The sequence below is a fragment of the Schistocerca nitens genome, chromosome 10, assembly GCF_023898315.1.
Source record: "Schistocerca nitens isolate TAMUIC-IGC-003100 chromosome 10, iqSchNite1.1, whole genome shotgun sequence".
In the NCBI taxonomy this organism is placed as follows: domain Eukaryota; kingdom Metazoa; phylum Arthropoda; class Insecta; order Orthoptera; family Acrididae; genus Schistocerca; species Schistocerca nitens.
Window position 1 is genome coordinate 87,112,792 of NC_064623.1, and position 20,310 is coordinate 87,133,101.

At 48.2% G+C, this 20,310-nt stretch overlaps 1 protein-coding gene across 1 annotated transcript in view; it reads right to left on the minus strand.

The window, feature by feature from the left end:
• LOC126209900 (uncharacterized) overlaps positions 1–5,115 on the minus strand; it is a 148,121-nt gene extending 143,006 nt beyond the window's left edge. Inside the window, exon 1 of the mRNA XM_049939022.1 lies at positions 4,543–5,115. Coding sequence (XP_049794979.1) covers positions 4,543–5,115 — 573 coding nt within the window. The remainder of the gene's footprint in view (positions 1–4,542) is intronic.
• Positions 5,116–20,310: the final 15,195 nt, after the last annotated feature.

Genomic DNA, 20,310 nt, shown 5'->3' on the forward strand with positions numbered 1-20,310 from the left:
TTCAGTAGCATATTGGCCTCCCCATCGTGCACATATTGTGAATGACTTCCTTCTGGGTAACGGAATCACTCGACTAGAGTGGCCAGCATGATCTCCAGACATAAATCCTATCTAACTTGCCTGGGATGGATTGGAAAGGGCTGTGCCGGCCGCGGTGGCCGAGCGGTTCTAGGCTCTTCAGTCCGGAAGCGCGCGACTGATACGGTCGCAGGTTCGAACCCTGCCTCGGGCATGGATGTGTGTGATGTCCTTAGGTTAGTTAGGTTGTAGTTCTAAGTTCTAGGGGACTGATGACGTCAGATGTTGTCCCATAGTGCTCAGAGACATTTGAACCATCTGAAAGGTTCAAAATGGTTCAAATGGCTCTGAGCACTATGGGACTTAACATCGGTGGTCATCAGTCCCCTAGAACTTAGAACTACTTAAACCTAACTAACCTAAGGACATCACACACACCCATGCCCGAGGCAGGATTCGAACCTGCGACCGTAGCAGTCGCGCGGTTCCGGAGTGAGCGCCTAGAACCGCTAGACCACCGCGGCCGGCATGAAATCTGAAAGGCCTGTTTATGGACGACGTGACCCACCAACAACTATGAGGGATCTATACCTAGTCGCCGTCGCCGTTGGGACAATCCTGACCAACAGTGCCTAATGAACATGTGGGTAGTAGGCCACGGTGAATACAAGCGTGCATCAATGCAAGAGGAAGTGCTACTGGGTATTAGAGGTTCCGGTATGTACAGCAATCTGTACTGCCACCTCTGTAGGTCTCGCTGTACGGTGGTACAACATGCAATGCGTGGTTTTAATGAGCAATAAAAAGGGCGGAAATGTCCTCCCTATATAAGCGGGCAGTGCACGCCAGCGGAACCATTCCGCTGTGAGCTCTGTCTGCAACAGCATTGAAGCACTATGCCTCGTCGACGTGTATATCGTCAACGTCGCCACCGCATTCCAGTTTACAAACACATAATGAGCCTCGAGAATAAACTTGGAATTAATCGCACTGCACAAAATGTCATATTAAATGGAGCCATTTTTTCCGTGGATGTCGAGTTAATTTCAGCCTTGACGCTGGCAGAAGGAGTTCTGGAAGTGGGTGGTTTACTCTAGCTATCGTCCGATGTGAGAATGCCTCTGTACCTGGATTGGAATCGTTCGTCGACCGAGATGTTATCGCCTATCTACATCTACATGACTACTCTGCAATTCACATTTAAGTGCTTGGCAGAAGGTTCATCGAACCACAATCATACTATCTCTCTACCATTCCACTCCCGAACAGCGCGCGGGAAAAACGAACACCTAAACCTTACTGTTCGAGCTCTGATTTCTCTTATTTTATTTTGATGGTCATTCCTACCTATGTAGGTTGGGCTCAACAAAATATTTTCGCATTCGGAAGAGAAAATTGGCGACTGAAATTTCGTAAATAGATCTCGCCACGACGAAAAACTTCTTTGCTTTAATGACTTCCATCCCAACTCGCGTATCATATCTGCCACACTCTCTCTCCTATTACGTGATAATACAAAACGATCTGCCCTTTTTGCACCCTTTCGATGTCCTCCGTCAATCCCACCCGGTAAGGATCCCACAACGCGCAGCAATATTCTAACAGAGGACGAACGAGTGTAGTGTAAGCTGTCTCTTTAGTGGACTTGTTGCATCTTCCAAGTGTCCTGCCAATGAAACGCAACCTTTGGCTCGCCTTCCCCACAATATTATCTATGTGGTCTTTCCAACTGAAGTTGTTCGTAATTTGAACACCCAAGTACTTAGTTGAATTGACAGCCTTGAGAATTGTACTATTTATCGAGTAATCGAATTCCAACGTGTTTCTTTTGGAACTCATGTGGATCACCTCACACTTTTCGTTATTTAGCGTCAACTGCCACATGTCACACCATACAGCAATCTTTTCTAAATCGCTTTGCAACCGATACTGGTCTTCGGATGACCTTAATAGAGGGTAAATTACAGCTTCATTTGCGAACAACCTAAGAGAACTGCTCAGATTGTCACCCAGGTCATTTATATAGATCAGGAAGAGCAGAGGTCCCAGGACGCTTCTACATCTACATCTACATTTATACTCCGCAAGCCATCCAACGGTGTGTGGCGGAGGGCACTTTACGTGCCACTGTCATTACTTCCCTTTTCTGTTCCAGTCGCGTATGGTTCGCGGGAAGAACGACTGTCTGAAAGCCTCCGTGCGCGCTCGAATCTCTCTAATTTTACCTTCGTGATCTCCTCGGGAGGTATAAGTAGGGGGAAGCAATATATTCGATACCTCATCCAGAAACGCACCCTCTCGAAACCTGGCGAGCAAGCTACACCGCGATGCAGAGCGCCTCTCTTACAGAGTCTGCCACTTGAGTTTGCTAAACATCTCCGTAACGCTATCACGGTTACCAAATAGCCCTGTGACGAAACGTGCCGCTCTTCTTTGGATCTTCTCTATCTCCTCCGTCAACCCGATCTGGTACGGATCCCACACTGATGAGCAATACTCGAGTATAGGTCGAACGAGTGTTTTGCAAGCCACCTCCTTTGTTGATGGACTACATTTTCTAAGGACTCTCCCAATGAATCTCAACCTGGTACCTGCCTTACCAACAATTAATTTTATATGATCATTCCACTTCAAATCGTTCCGCACGCATACTCCCAGATATTTTACAGAAGTAACTGCTACCAGTGTTTGTTTCGCTATCATATAATCATACAATAAAGGATACTTCTTTCTATGTATTCGCAATACATTACATTTGTCTATGTTAAGGGTCAGTTGCCACTCCCAGCACCAAGTGCCTATCCGCTGCAGATCTTCCTGCATTTCGCTACAATTTTCTAATGCTGCAACTTCTCTGTACACTACAGCATCATCCGCGAAAAGCCGCATGGAACTTCCGACACTATCTACTAGGTCATTTATATATATTGTGAAAAGCAATGGTCCCATAACACTCCCCTGTGGCACGCCAGAGGTTACTTTAACGTCTGTAGACGTCTCTCCATTGATAACAACATGCTGTGTTCTTCCCTGGGGAACACCTGATATCACTTCAGTTTTACTCGTGATTTGCCGTCTATTACGAGGTGCATTCAAGTTCTAAGGCCCCCGATTTTATTTCTCCAGACTGGAAAGAGATAGAGACATGCGCATTCTTTTAAAATGAGGCCGCGTTCATTGTCAATACGTCCCAGAGATGGCAGCACCGTACGGCAGATGGAATTTTACCGCCAGCGGCGAGAATGAGAACTGTTTTAAATGCTTAAAATGGTGACGTTTTCCTTACTTGAACAGCATGCAATCATTTGTTTTCTGAATTTGCGTGGTGTGAAACCAATTGAAATTCATCGACAGTTGAAGGAGACATGTGGTGATGGAGTTATGGATGTGTCGAAAGTGCGTTCGTGGGTGCGACAGTTTAATGAAGGCAGAACATCGTGTGACAACAAACCGAAACAACCTCGGGCTCGCACAAGGCGGTCTGACGACATGATCGAGAAAGTGGAGAGAATTGTTTTGGGGGATCGCCGAATGACTGTTGAACAGATCGCCTCCAGAGTTGGCATTTCTGTGGATTCTGTGCACACAATCCTGCATGACAACCTGAAAATGCGAAAAGTGTCATCCAGGTGGGTGCCACGAATGGTGACGGACGACCACATGGCTGCCCGTGTGGCATGTTGCCAAGCAAGATGAGACGTGGATGCCATTTTTCAATCCAGAAACAAAGGGCCAGTCAGCTCAATGGAAGCACACAGATTCACCGCCACCAAAAAATTTCGGGTAACCGCCAGTGCTGAAAAAATGATGGTGTCCATGTTCTGGGACAGCGAGGGCGTAATCCTTACCCATTGCGTTCCAAAGGGCACTACGGTAACAGGTGCATCCTACGAAAATGTTTTGAAGAACAAATTCCTTCCTGCACTGCAACAAAAACGTCCGAGAAGGGCTGCGCGTGTGCTGTTTCACCAAGACAACGCACCCGCACATCGAGCTAACGTTACGCAACAGTTTCTTCGTGATAACAACTTTAAAGTGATTCCTCATGCTCCCTACTCACCTGACCTGGCTCCTAGTGACTTTTGGCTTTTTCCAACAATGAAAGACACTCTCCGTGGCCGCACATTCACCAGCCGTGCTGCTATTGCCTCAGCGATTTTCCAGGGGTCAAAACAGACTCCTAAAGAAGCCTTCGCCGCTGCCATGGAGTCATGGCGTCAGCGTTGTGAAAAATGTGTACGTCTGCAGGGCGATTACGTCGAGAAGTAACGCCAGTTTCATCCATTTCGAGTGAGTAGTTAATTAGAAAAAAAATCGGAGGCCTTAGAACTTGAATGCACCTCGTACTACGAACTGCGACCTTCCTGACACGAAATCACGAATCCAGTCGCACAACTTGCCTATGTTGATGTCTATTTCATTTCTCGGTACCGAGGTGATGCAAAACTTTTTTCGATGTGTGTATTAAGCAGGTGGTCATAATGTTTCGGCTATCAGCATACGCTATAGGCGGCAGCGAGCGGCGAGTCGGTACGAACCGTCAGTGGAGTCCTGGGGCTGGAGGAACAGAGATTTGGCCGACGGCGAAGGCGACGCCTGCTCGCCGAAGACGACCTTGACGGGCCGCGGCACGACGTCGAGCGTCGACGCCTGGTGGTGAGGGTCGGCGAACGTCAGCTTGCCCCTGACCGCGACGCTGCGGTCCGAGCCGCCGGCGTCGGCGACGGTGAGGGCGGGCGACGCGACGCTGACGGGGCGCGGCGGAGGCGGCGTCGCCGCCTTGGCGCCGCGGCGCTTCACCAGCAGCGTCGCGACGTCGCCGGAGCGCGTGCGCACCGCCAGCGTCTCCGTGCCGGCCGGGTCCAGGCTGCGCGACACGTGCAGCGCCGTGCGCGTCACGGACGCGCCGCCGCCCGAGGTCGTGCCGCTCGCGCTGGTGGTCGTGGTCGTGGTCGCGGAGGCAGTGGTGGTGGAGGTCTTGGTCGCCGCCGTCGGCGACGGCAGCGGCGGTGACGCTCCGGGGTCAGCGTCGGCCGCCAGAGACGGCGATAGAGCTGCGAGGAGCAGCGCCGCGGCGACGTACGTGGGCCGCCTCATCGCTTCCTGCCAACACCACCACCACTGTCAGTCTCTGTGTTCTCGTAGCGTTTTAGCTGAGCCACAAAATTACGGGAATTGAATTGTTCAAAATAACACTCATAATCGCATTTTTTATTTTGTCGCCAACCAGTTTCAACCCGCGATGGGGTCATCTTCAGGGCTATTTACACCATTTGGTCGCTCACTGCAGTCGTCACCGTGCCTGTGCACTGCCTTGAAGATGACCCCATCGCGTGTTGAAACTGGTTGGCGACAAAATAAATACAGTAGAGCGTCGATTATCCGAACGTCGGTCAACCGAAGGACCGCTTAACCGAACTGTGTACTCGCTCGCACCTGTTACTCTCCATCACCCCCCTCACTCCCAAACCAAGTTTCCCACAGTAGTCGCCGCACTGGGCCACCGCTGGCGGAACATTGCTTCTAGTGGGGGCTTCACAAGGCGCTGCTGACCGGCCAAGCCACCAGTCGCTGGTCGCTGTGTTTCAACAATCAGCACACTCCTATCGCCTTGGCACTGGCAGTAGAAGTAGCGGCAGTATCAAAGCTGTTCACAGCAACAGCTGCGCCAGCTTGGAGGCGTGCCGCTCCGCGCAGTTTGAAGGATTTGAAGGATTGCGCCCCCCCCCCCCCCCCCACCCTCCCCTCAAGAAGAGCTTCTCACGGTCCAAACAGTCACCTTCTGATCTCTGTTACGACCACTTGTGTGCTGCTGCGTGAAGAAGTGAACTTGACGATACAAAATGCTGAAATGTAAACGTGTTGTCCTTTCTATCAGGGACAACTACGAGATTATTACTGTATATTCCTACTGAAGTTGCCTTTGTATGTTACTTTGTAATACTAAAAGAGATGCCTCTTTTTATGAATAAATTTACTGTACACTACTTCTTTTTGGCAAATAAAAATGTACAGTTCGATTATCCGAACAAACCAGTTTTCCGAACACCCATGTCCCCCAATTATTTCGGATAATCGACGCTCTACTGTAATGAAATTGTGACTGTCATTTTGAACAATTGGTTATAAGTAAACCAATCGCTGTTATTTCCCTGCAGCTACGTTGTCTAAAAATTTATATGGGAATTCAGCTGCAAATGTATGAATGGGAATACTGAGACATCCCACATGAAGTGGCGGCTGCTCTATAAGAGCACAAGAGCACGTGAACCCGCTGACTTTTGACACCTTTCCGAGTTGTTAGTTATTTTTCTTTGAATGCTGTTAAACACAATGTAGATGCTGTAATGTGAAATATTCGGCGTTAAATCTACTGTGCTGTACTTCATTGTTACTCCTCTACACTCCGTGGAACTTAGTATCACGGTCGCGAGCACACTTTGGGTTGTGCACGTTTTAAGGAGCCTTTGCGCATGCCCAACTGGCGTGACGTCATTGCCATACAGGCCAAAGACGTACGGATTTGATAAACAGCATGCATGGCTCAAGGCGTGCACTGCTAGCCCTTAGCACTCAACTAAAAGTTTACAGCAGTGCCACCAGATGGTAGCACATTGCAGCCAACTCTTGTTCTCCTTCGTTTCGCACAAATCCCGCTAGATGGTAGCACACTTCACAGATGTACCAATTCACCCCGTATACACCAGGTGGTTATAATTAAACTTTCATTTAACACGTTATACACGGAGACTAATTACTGTATGAGTACCAAACTTGGTAGCATTAATGTCGAGAGTATAGGGTGCTGGATTCCCATGCATCACAGTGCCACCGTCCAGTTCCAACTATGGCCACCAGCTGCCATGATCAGTCATCCTGATGTGTAGTCTCGCGCACACCTGACCAGTTGCAGTGCACTTGTTGATGTGTCGACATGAGCTTGGACAAACGGAGCAGGGCATTATTGATGAAGCTCTGTTAACAAAACAACAGTAATGGTGCAGCTGCACTTCGAGAATATTACAGAGAGGATTACAGAAGGGTCCTCTTTCTCCACCTACTGTGCGCAGCATGATTGGAAATTCGAAGCAACTGGAGAACTGGGCGTAGCTTCAGGAAGAGGCCAACGACCGGTTACACCAGAGGTGGTTGACGAAATCGCTGTTGCTATGGCAGGCAACGCTGCGCCCAATTCCCGATCGTCAGGCAGTCCGTGTAGTGTGTCATGACAGTTGAACATCCCGTGGTCCATTGTATGGAAGGTGCTTCAAACCATTCTCAAATGGTATCCATACAAGGTCCATATCGTACAGCAGCTTGCACCACAGGACGCACAACGACGATCTGACTTCGCTGTCCACATTCTCGCAAGGATTGAAGTTGACGAGGGCTGGCCCTGGACCATCCCATGGACAGACGAATATCATCTTTCTCTGACGGGATGAGGTGAACACACAGAACTGCTGAGTGTGGGGATCTGATGATCGCGATCTGATGATCACACAGTTGAGCGCCCCAAAAAACAGACATCTTCACCGTTAAAAGAGATGAGACCTGGTGCTACAGTATGAACTAGACACCAGACGACAGTGAATCGCATGGACTTTGTCTTCTCTGCATCCAAAAAGAGTTGGCTCCCAAAATTCAAGAACAAGACGATGATCATCCCATTTTTCTACCTAAAGGAAAGGGGAGGGGGTGGGGGCGGGACGATGAACACCATGCCACTGACTGTCACTTGGTGGGATGACATTGGCAGCACCAGGTCTCATCCCCTGTGATGATGCAGATGTCCAACAATATTCGATACGTAGAAGAACCAAGAGGGAACAATAAGAGTGGAAAACCAAGAAAGAAATGCTCAGGTTAAAAAGGGTGTAAGACAGTGACATAGTCTTCCGCCCCTTTTGCGCAATCTATATATAGAAGAAGCAATGACGGAAATAAAAGAAAGATTCAAGAGTGGAATTGAAATTCAAGGTGAACGTATATCAATGATAAGATTCGCTGGTGACATTGCTTTCCTCAGTTAAAGTGAAGAATAATTGCTGGATGTGTTGAATGGAGTTAACAGTCTAAAGAGTACAGAATATGGATTGAGAGTAAATCGAAGAAAGACGAAAGTAATGAGAAGGAGCAGAAATGAGAATAGCGAGAAACTTAAGGGGGCTAGGGCGTCACGCAGAAGAGGCACCACAGGACATTTTAATTTCCACTGTCTATACTTTTACAAATAAATTCATAAAACTTTGTCAGCATGACCAGGAAAGATTCAGGATTCACACTCATAGCAGTGAAAGTTAAAAAACATAACAAAATAAATTTCTTTTACATGTGAAATTTCATCATTTTTCACTTATTATTGGCTGCATTTGTTATATGTACACTGCTATACACTATGTGTACACTGCTATATGTACACTTTTCTTAAGTAAAAGAGATTCTTCCATGAATTTTGCACAGCATACAAACCATACTTACAGCTGTATGAAACTCTAGACTTTATTTAATTTATGAAAAAAGGAATGAGCTGTTACATTTTAAACTTCATGTTTAGAAAAAACTCAAATTTTATAGTTAATTTTTTCTTTTTTTACCCCAGTTTTTAATAGATTTCGAAAATTCTGGTTTTGCGCTAAGGAATTTGTGTTTAATAAGCATCCAAAGTTTGAAACAAGTAGGATTCTTATTTTGCATGTTACATTTGAAATGTAGAAATTTGTGTTTTAAGGAAAATGACCGTTAAAGTTTCTGCTTGTATTTGGCATTCTTTTAGAACTGTCTACCACCATAAGCACGAACTTTTTCATTTTCTAAATCAGTTTTCTTCCTTTTCACATTCCTATGATGCACTCTTCTTAATTTTATCACCTCCAAAAAAGACTTATCTGTTTTCGCTACACACTCTCTCTCTCTCTATCGCATACAAAGGTTTGGTGCAGTTCACTCCGGGCTTAATTCCCATTTTCTCGAAAACATATTTCCTGCATTGCAAACCACCAATAAAACATGAAGCTGCATCATAAACAACAACAGCAAGAGCATTTATTCCCACAAAAATGGTTTTTTGGCTATCTTCCCCATACAGCTTGGTAAAAACTTTCAGTAGGGTTTTGGGTACAGCCATGAAGACATTTCTTCAATAAGTTTTCATTTGCAAGCTCCCTGAATATAAGTTTGATGGATTCCATTACAGTAGTTGATACAAAATTCCTGTGATGATATTCTTCACCACCATCATTTGACATTTGGTAGCCACACCATGATTCACTTCCTTTTGGGCACAAGTTGTGGATAGGGTTATTGTTTGTGGACATTTTTTGGAAGTGTAAGGCCCCAACTCCTTGCTTCATAATTTTCAAGCCCCCTGTGTTCCTTGTTATTGCCAAATCAAAATCATTTCGAAATTCACAACACCACACTACAAGCTTTTCAAAACAGAGAACAAACAAAATCAATGTCTATAGCAGCAGCAAAGGTAGTCTTTTGTTTCACATATGACAATCCCTACATCTACATCTACATGATTACTCTGCAATTCACATTTAAGTGCTTGGCAGAGGGTTCATCGAACCACAATCATACTACGTATCTCTCTGCCATTCCACTCCCGAACAGCGCGCGGGAAAAACGAACACCTAAACCTTTCTGTTCGAGCTCTGATTTCTCTTATTTTATTTTGATGATCATTCCTACCTATGTAGATTGGGCTCAACAAAATATTTTCGCATTCGGAAGAGAAAGTTGGTGACTGAAATTTCGTAAATAGATCTCGCCGCGACGAAAAACGTCTTTGCTTTAATGACTTCCATCCCAACTCGCGTATCATATCTGCCACACTGTCTCCCCGTTTTTGCACCCTTTCGATGTCCTCCGTCAATCCCACCTGGTAAGGATCCCACACCGCGCAGCAATATTCTAACAGAGGACGAACGAGTGTAGTGTAAGCTGCCTCTTTAGTGGACTTGTCGCATCTTCTAAGTGTCCTGCCAATGAAACGCAACCTTTGGCTCGCCTTCGCCACAATATTGTCTATGTGGTCTTTCCAACTGAAGTTGTTCGTAATTTTTACACCCAGGTACTTAGTTGAATTGACAGCCTTGAGAATTGTACTATTTATCGAGTAATCGAATTCCAACGTGTTTCTTTTGGAACTCATGTGGATCACCTCACACTTTTCGTTATTTAGCGTCAACTGCCACATGCCACACCATACAGCAAGCTTTTCTAAATCGCTTTGCAACTGATACTGGTCTTCGGATGACCTTACTAGACGGTAAATTACAGCATCATCTGCGGACAACCTAAGAGAACTGCTCAGATTGTCACCCAGGTCATTTATATAGATCAGGAACAGCAGAGGTCCCAGGACGCTTCCCTGGGGAACACCTGTTATGACGAATCCAGTCGCACAACTGAGACGATACCCCGTAGGCCCGCAGCTTGATTAGAAGTCGCTTGTGAGAAACAGTGTCAAATCCCTGGAGCAAATATAAACATTCGAATTCTAGAGAGGGAAATACACTTAAGTATGACAGGAGAATATGTGCAAAGGGGTGTGGCTCTGCATCTTGGTACACTTAAGAAGAAATAACGACCGAGTGAGGTGGCGCAGTGGTTAGCACACTGGACTCGCATTCGGAAGGACGACGGTTCAATCCCGCGTCCGGCCATCCTGATCTAGGTTTTTCCGTGATTTCCCTAAATCGCTCCAGGCAAATACCAGGATGGTTCCTTTGAAAGGGCACGGCCGACTTCCATCCCCGTCCTTACCTAATCCGATGAGACCGATGACCTCACTGTTTGGTCTCATCCCCCCAACCAACCAACCAACCAAGAAATAACGTACATTGTAATCTCTCAAATATATATGTTTTATACATCAAACTATTCAGGAAGATGTGCGCTACAAAATAGGCGTATTTTTGTGAACTCAAATTTTTATAAATTTTTGACGTCCTAACCAGTTAACATCAGGACTGAAGATCACGAAGAAAACGAAGTTAAGGAATTCTGCTACCTAGGCAGCAAAATAACCCATGACTGATGCAGCAAGGAGGAGAGAAAAGGCAGACTAGCACTGGCGAGTTCCTTGGATTAGGGAAAGATGGAGAAGGAAGCTGCTGTACTCTTTGTAAGGAACCATCCCGTCATTTGGCTTAAGCGATTTAGGGAAATCACGAAAAAAACCTATATCAGGATGGTCGGATGCAAGTTTGAACCGTCGTCTATCGGAATGCGAGACCCGTGTGCTACCTACTGCACTTGGAGCGGTATTGGCGCTCCGTACCGCTATACAGCCTTGTATTGCAGACACTCTACAGCGGTTTTCACAGCAACACTGCCGCAACCACACATTGCAGTAAAATATGGCCTGTGCAAACGGAAATATCGAATATTCTTCACCACTGGAAACACAGCGGTAATACATCGGCAATTGCACTATGTGATCAAAAGTATCCGGACACCCCCAAAAACATACGTTTTTCATATTAGGTGCGTTGTGCTTCCACTTACTGCCACGTACTGCATATCAGCGATGTCAGTAGTCATTATACATAATGAGAGAGCAGAATGGGGCGCTCCGTGGAACTTACGGACTTCGAACGTGGTCAGGCGATTGGGTGTCACTTGTGTAATAGGTCTGTACGAGAGATTTCCACTCTCCTAAACATCGCTAGGTCCACTGTTTACGATGTGATAGTGAAGTGGAAACGTGAAGGGACACGTACAGCACAAAAGCGTATAGGCCGATCTCGTCTGTTGACTGACAGAGACCGCCGACAGTTGAAGAGGGTCGTAATGTGTAATAGGCAGACACCTATCCACAGCATCACACATGTATTGCAAACTGCGTCACGATTCACTGCATGTACTATGATAGGTAGGAGGTGAGAAAACTTGGATTTCATAGTCGAGCGGCTGCTCATAAGCCACACATCACGCCGGTAAATGCCAAACGAAGCCTCGCTTGGTGTAAGGAGAGTAAACATTGGACGATTGAACAGTGGAAAAACGTTATGTGGAGTGACGAATCAAGGTACACAATATGGCGATCGATGGCAGGGTGTGAGAGCGGCGAATGCCCGGTGAACGTCATCTGCCAGCGTGTGTAGTGCCAACAGTAAAATTCGGAGGCGTTGGTGTTATGGTGTGGTCGTGTTTCTCCTGGAGGGAGCTTGCACCCCATGTTGTTTTGCGTGGCACTATCACAGCACAGGCCTACATTGATGTTTTAAGCACCTTCTTGCTTCCCATCGTTGAAGAGCAATTCGGGGATGGCGATTGCATCTTTCATCACGATCGAGCACCTGTTCATAATGCACGGCCTGAGGCAGAGTGGTTACACGACAATAACGTCCCTGACCTGAACCCTATAGAACACCTTCTGGGTGTTTTGGAACGCCGAATTTGTACCAGGCCTCACCGACTAACATCGATACCTCTCCTCAGCGCAGGACTCCGTGAAGAATCGGCTGCCATTCCCCAAGAATCTTCCAGCACCTGATTGAACGTATGCCTGCGAGCGTGGAAGGTGTCATCAAGACTAAGGGTGGACCAACACCATATTGAATTCCAGTATATCCGATGGAGGGCGCTACGAACTTGTAAGTCGTTCTCAGATGGTGGCCGGATACTTTGGGTCACATAGTGTACTTGCAAAAGTCCGATCAGTTCAAAATGGTTCAAATGGCTCTGAGCACTATGGGACTTAACATCTGAGGTCATCAGTCCCCTATAACTTAGAACTACTTAAACCTAACTAACCTAATGACATCACACACATCCATGCCCGAGGCAGAATTCGAACCTGCGACCGTAGCAGTCACACGGTTCCGGACTGCAGCCCGTAGAACCGCACGGCCACCGCGGCCGGCAATCGATCAGTAATATGCCCGTTCATACGCCTGTATTGCCGTGTACTGCTGCCAAATAGCTGCAATGTTGGCGAGAACACTATTGCGGAAACACTTTGCAGTAAAATATGGTTCGGCAATTCGAAACATTCTCTATCCTTGGTGGTCGGCGCCGCTAACATCTCGGAACAACTAACTGAAGGAATCTGGTCCATCAACAAGACTGCCCATCCATTCCGCAATATTGTTCTGTATTGCAGCCATATTTCAGCAATGTTTGGGGCTACCCTATTGCTGCCACTCAATGCAGCAAAATTTAGCCAGAGTGCCCTCACCTTTAGGAGGGGCAACTCTCGCGTCAGGCTGGGGAAAGCGGACAGCAGCGGTGAGGGGCCGACTTCGCGGAACGCTGACTGCCTGCTCTCTCTCTCTCTCTCTCTCTCTCTCTCTCTCTCTCTTCCTTCCTGCTTCCTCACGCATCTGCGGGGCCGCCTGCTATGTGGACCGAGACACGTGACCCCTTCACGGCTAGAACAGGGACGCCAGCCACGTACATGCGCTGCCGAGGAAGCTATTAAGCCTGTCTTACACGACGCGCCTAAACAGTAGACCTATGCACCAGTGCTCCAAGTGTGCATATCTGTAACCACAGGCTAGTTCATGTAGACCTGTTACATCTTCCACGCGGGATATACCTGGCGCCCATGGGCAGTAGACAGTAGACAGTAGACAGTGATAAACTGCGAAACGCCAACAGAACTGTCTGACCTCTTGTAAAGTCATTCGTTCTACCGCGCGAAACACAATGGGGACCGTGTGACATATTGGAGCATCATCCGTTCGAATTATTTATGTGACTCAAGGTTCCTATTTCATAAGAAATTATTTTTTATCATTATTTATTAAGTAATCGCTCTTCTCTTATGTAGGTTCCTATTGTTCTGAATTACAGACTCAGCAGTTAGTTTTATATTACGAGACTTGGTTACACAGGTATATGTATTTATGCAGCATTTTGGACATGGAGGACGCACTTGTTTTTGTAGGTATTGCCCTGGCAGTGACAGTAAATCTTTGGATTGGGGCAGAACGACGACGAAAACAAAAAGTCCGACGTTGTTGAGTTCGGTCCTGGCTGAAAAGAAGGGACAAAGGTAGGGGAGTATATTTACTGCTTATGCAAGAACTGAGGCCCAAAGATCCGCATGAATTTCGGAGCTTCGTGAGGATGGACATGGCCTGTTTCGAGAAGCTGCTGTCTGTGATAGAAGATGGAATTAGCAAGTCGGACACAGTCATGAGGGAGGCTGTCTCACATTATCGAAAGTAACAATTAAGTCATATGTTTATACGTTTTGTGATCATACCAGACTATATCACAAATAAAATACCGGTAAACGCCCTGTTACGTTGCAGGCTGGTTGGAACATTACGTCTCCTTGATGAGATTTTCACTCTGCAGCGGAGTGTGCGCTGATATGAAACTTCCTGGCAGATTAAAACTGTGTGCCCGACCGAGACTCGAACTCGGGACCTTTGCCTTTCGCGAGCAAGTGCTCTACCAACTGAGCTACCGAAGCACGACTCACGCCCGGTATTCACAGCTTTACTTCTGCCAGTATCTCGTCTCCTACCTTCCAAACTTTACAGAAGCTCTCCTGCGAACCATGCAGAACTAGCACTCCTGAAAGAAAGGATATTGCGGAGACATGGCTTAGCCACAGCCTGGGGGATATTTCCAGAATGAGATTTTCATTCTGCAGCGGAGTGTGCGCTGACGAGATACTTGCAGAAGTAAAGCTGTGAGTACCGGGCGTGAGTCGTGCTTCGGTAGCTCAGTTCAGTCAGCCTTCGGCGGCGCAGCGGTTCAGACGGTGTTTACGTCCCTGCCGCACGTCTGCGCGAGAGGTGTTTACGTTACGTGTGTAGCGGTGTGTCGCGGTAATACATAGAACGAATCATGGCCTTGTCGTTCCGCAAATCGACACTAAAATTTAGTTTTGCTAACGAATATGCTCGACCGAAGGCTTACGAGATCGAACGTTATTTACGGGACGAGGTGAAAATCGAACCTGACGTTCTAGTTGGTATACACTTATCTATAGTCAGCAGCGTGGTTTATGTCAAGCTTATAAATGAAGCGGCATGTGACGAACTACTAATTCGACACCGACAAGGACTTCGTTTCTGTCATTCGGACGGGAATGTTGGAGCGGTAACAGTTGAACACGCCGGCATGGGACTCCGAACGATCCGCGTCTTTGAGCTTCCATTCGAAGTGCCAGAAGAATTGGTGACAGACGCCCTGCGTCCTTACGGAACGGTCCTATCCCACGTGGCTGAAAAATGGGCGAGTTTCAAGACGTATCCTGTCCTCAATGGCGTCAGACAAATACGGATTGAACTCCGAAAACACGTCCCGTCATACTTGTACATCGCCGGTTGTAGGGCGATTGTCATTTACGACGGACAACCAAGGACGTGCTCTGGATGTGGGAAGGAGGGACACATACGTTCTGAGTGTGCTCACCGAAGGTTATTACAGCTGCCACGGGATGATCCACCCCTCACGCCGCATCCGACTGTGCTCCCCATGACTTACGTCGCCGCATTACGCGATGACGTGGGCCGCGAGACAGACGCGTCCCAGAACACACAGACAGCGGCGGATCGTGACGAGCCACAGAAAGACGACGTTGCGCTGGACCGCCTGCAGCAGTCACAGGACGCCCTCTCTTCGGTTCCGCTTGCGGCCCCTTCCGATAAGGCACTTGGAGACGTCGATAATACGACGGCACACGGTTCTGACGTCCCCCACGAACAACTGGAGACCATGCTGACCTCTGATTCCGAGGCTCGGCAACGTAAACAACGCTCACCAAAACGCCGGAAGAAGCGCCGCCTCACGGTGGAGAACGACCACTCTGATCTGGCAGATACTTCTGAGCAGTTTACGGGTACAGAACAGACGACCATGGATACGGAAGAACTGCCTAGCGTGGATGCAACGGTGGCCAGCGGGACGGCGACACGACCTACCGCTGATGATGCTCCAGACACAGCGAAGGAGCTCAATAGACGGCAACAGGCTACTGAGGAGGCTACGTCGCCTGCACCGCACGACAACGATGGGACACTAGGGGACTGGTCAGAAGAGCCACCACCGTGGGGGTCAGATGATGCCGGAGGAACTGCTCCCACGCACTCTCCCGGTGTTAGATCGGCAGAGTGCACGGAATAATGGCAGACCATATGAGGGGACGGCGGGGGACGTTAGTCCGACAGCAGCCTATGTACGGCAAAATTAGCGACCGTACGGTACCCTATCTACGTAGACCGCCATGCAACAAGCTTATCGGATAGGGTCTGTTAACATCAATAGCATTGGGACGCCGGTCAAAATCAAGATGCTCAGTGACATGATAAAGGCTGCGGATTTAGACATCGCACTATTACAAGAAGTTCGGGTACTTCCCCCTCGGACTTTTACGGTTACGACGTTTACTGTTCCCCCTGTGACGAGAGAGGCGTTGGCACAGCTATATTATTAAAGGAAGGGATACGTGCAGACGACGTAGAGTATTTGCCTTCTGCCCGTGGTACGGCCGTGACCATAGGAGGAATACGTTTGATCAACATATACGCACCGTCAGGCTCGGATAAGAGAAGGGACAGAGCAGATTTTTACGCACATGAGGTTGCACCGTTGTTCCAGGGACGATACGATGGTTGCATACTCGGCGGAGATTTTAATTGTGTGCTTGACAGAAAGGACCAACAACCTAACTATACTACTAGCCGAGAACTTAGGGAGCTGGTCAACGGGATGGAATTAGTCGATACATGGGACCTGAAGTATCGCAACCAACCAGGATATACATTTTTTACTAGCCACTCCGCGGGCCGTTTGGACCGAATATACGTTTCAAGGGCGTTAGCAGTGTCGACGGTGGACGCAGAAATATGGCCGACAGCTTTTACGGACCACGAGGCATATATTTGTACGGTTAACCTTGATAGACAGCAGGTATGGAGACGGAGGGATAATTGGAAGATGAACGTCTCCCACCTGCGAGATGCAGAATGACGACGCATGGTGGAGGACGCGTGGCATGGCTGTCTCCGTCGCCGAAATTCTTTCGGTTCTATCCTGCAGTGGTGGATCGAGTGCGCGAAGCCAGCTTTACGGCGGACGTTAATAGGTTACGGGAAGGAGGTTTCTCAATGGCAGCGCACGACCAGTGAGTTTTACTTTACGGCTCTCCGGGAACTGTTAGCTCAACCACCTACACCAGAACGCCAAACGGCCGTCCACCGAGTTAAGGCGAAGCTGGTACAACTTGCGAAGCAGAGGATGGCAGGTACGATGATACGCGCGAGGTCGCAGGATTTCCTGCCCAACGAGGTTCCCTCGATGCATTATGTGATAGAGGAAAGACGAAGAAGACGCAGGAATTTAATACATGAGATCGATCTCGGCGATGGCCGTCGTTTTACAACACAAAGGGGCATAGCACAGGCGTTCACGGATCATTTTAGCAGATTCTATGCGAGCAACGGGGAGGGTCAGAGGGAGCTGGGGAACGTCCTGGAAGAGATCCCAGACGCGACGAGTGTGAACGGGGAAGCAGACGGGTTGTCTGAAATTACGTGTGAAGAGCTGGAGGAAGCGATTACACGAGGTGCTTGCAACAAGTCCCCAGGTCCAGATGGATTCCCTTTGGAATTTTACCGTGCCTTCGTGACCATTATGACACCGATGTGGCTATGTATGTTTAATGAGCTTCTGCGGCAAGAAGTACCGGTTCACATTCAATTCACGGAAGGGCTCATGATACCGATACCGAAGCCCCGTGGTGGCAAACGGCCTTGTGATTATCGCCCCTTGACCCTCCTTAATAGTGACTACAAGATCTTCATGCGCATCCTGGGAAGTCGTATCAAAAAGTCGCTGGAGCATCGAATACATGCCGATCAGACTTGTCTTGGCGGCATCAGTAATATCCACACAGCCTTGGGAGACTATCGTGACGTCGTCGCCCTCGCGGCTGCATGCCGCCTCCGGGGGGCGATGGTTGCTGTAGATTTCGATCATGCTTTTGATCGCGTGGATCATGTGTACCTCGCGGCGGTGATGAACAGGATGGGTGTCTCGCCATTACTGACCAATGCTGTGATGCGGCTGTTGCACGGCGCCAGATCAGCGATGGTGGTCAACGGAGGGAGAACTGAGTATTTTCAGATCGTAAGATCAGTGAGACAGGGTTGCCCCTCGTCGATCCTCCTTTATGCGATCGCCTTGGACCCGTGCCTCGCAGGCCTTCGCCGCCGTCTTACCGGGATCTCCCTACGGCATTTATCATTCAAATGCAGAGCATACGCGGATGATATTGTGTTCCTCGTGCGGAATGAGAGGGAGACTCAAACAGCACTGGATTGGCTACAGACGTATGGGATGGCAGCTGGAAGTGTGGTCAGCTACCGAAAATCACAATTCATGCATGTGGGGCGTGGACTAGAACCGGGAACGGAAGGGCCCTTACCTGCGGTGGAAACCCTCCGCTGTTTGGGTATCACCTTTCATAAAGCGACAGCGGGAACGGCTGCGGACAACTACCGAAGACTGTTACTCAGAGTCCGCACGGCAGTACGACTAAACGCCCTACGGTCGATGGATATGCTGCAGCGAGTGTTACTCGTCAACCTTTATCTCGCGCCCATGATGTGCCACCTGACACACCTTCTCCCCTTGACGCGTACGATGGCTATGAGGATTCAGGCGGCTTTTGGGTACTATGTGTGCCTGGGACAACTCTTTAAGGTACAGTACAACACGCTTACCCTCCCAGCGCGGGAGGGGGGCGTTGGTTTAGTGAACGTGCACGAGAAGGCGCGTGCCATGTTTATTAATACTATGCTCAAACGGTGGCGCAACAGGAACCACTCGCTTACGGGGACGATCATCGAAGAACTCGTACCAACATCGCATCTTCCTCCAGTCAGTGTCGGCCATATATCGCCCCCTTTAACGTATGTGCGCACGTTCATCGTGGAACACAGTTACGTTGGAGAGCGTTTACCGACGACCCGACGGTCGACATCGAAGGACGTGTACCATCTGCTTCTTCGACAGATCGCCCGGAATAGGGTGGAACGCAAACATCCAGCTGTTAATTGGCACGTGGTGTGGCGCACGGTCCACCACCCCCACCTACCTACATCAGTCAGATCAACATGGTACATTGTCGTCAACCGAAAATACCCTACAAACGATAGAAAGTACGCAATACATTTGGCGGATTCGCCCTTGTGTCAGCAATGCGGCGTGCTGGATACGGACGACCATCGGCTGGTCTGCGGCGAGGCATTGGCTGTCTGGACTCTCGCAAGAAAGATAATAGCGTTCATGCGGCGCACTATCTATACAGCAGTCTCTTCTGACATAGTATTTTTTCCAGAGGAAACGTATTTTCCGCGTCATAAGACGAACGCGGTGACGTGGATCACAGGTATGACGGTCCATTACATCTATAGAGACTCACGTACGAACTTACTGCACGTCCTGGATTACTGGCAATACTTGCAAGATGGACACACAACACTATTACGGCTATGAAAGTACAAGGATTGGTATGCCAATTTCCTAGTAACGGTTTTTGCGGACCCGCCATATACCTGGGGTGTGCCGGGTGCGCAAAGATGAGCGGCGGTGCTGTCGTTGTGAAACCGACCAAGTTAAAGTGACTAAGACACTATGCGAGTATGCGACCTACGAAAAACTTACGCTTGAACAGTTATCACACGGATGTATTTCAAATATTGTTTTCATATCCAACATACTTTTCTTTAGGGTGCCGGAGGTGGCCCCACTTCGATTTCGTTGTTATTTCATGCTGCACGGTAGGACGGCAGCGAGGATCCTTCCAGAACAGTTATCATGTGGCAGGACGTACTATGTTTATTTTGTGAATAATAAAGGTTTCTGTTTCTCCTACCTTCCTTCATATTAAATAAATAAATAAAACTCCTCAAAAAAAAAAAAAACAAAAAAAAAAGTTGGTAGAGCACTTGCCCGCGAAAGGCAAAGGTCCCGAGTTCGAGTCTCGGTCGGGCACACAGTTTTAATCTGCCAGGAAGTTTCATTACGTCTCCTTGCTACTGAGCCAGACTCTTATAAGAGTCTCGCTTTTATCCATAGAACAGCATAGCCCACCAATTCAAAAGTCGTTGTGGATATATGCACTGCAATTTGCGACACTTTGAAGGACCAATACTTAAAGGTGCACTTGTTATTTCCGAGCGGTTCTGGCGCTACAGTCTGGAACCGCGCGACCGCTACGGTCGCAGGTTCGAATCCTGCCTCGGGCATGGATGTGTGTGTTGTCCTTAAGTTAGTTAGGTTTAAGTAGTTCTAAGTTCTAGGGGACTTATGACC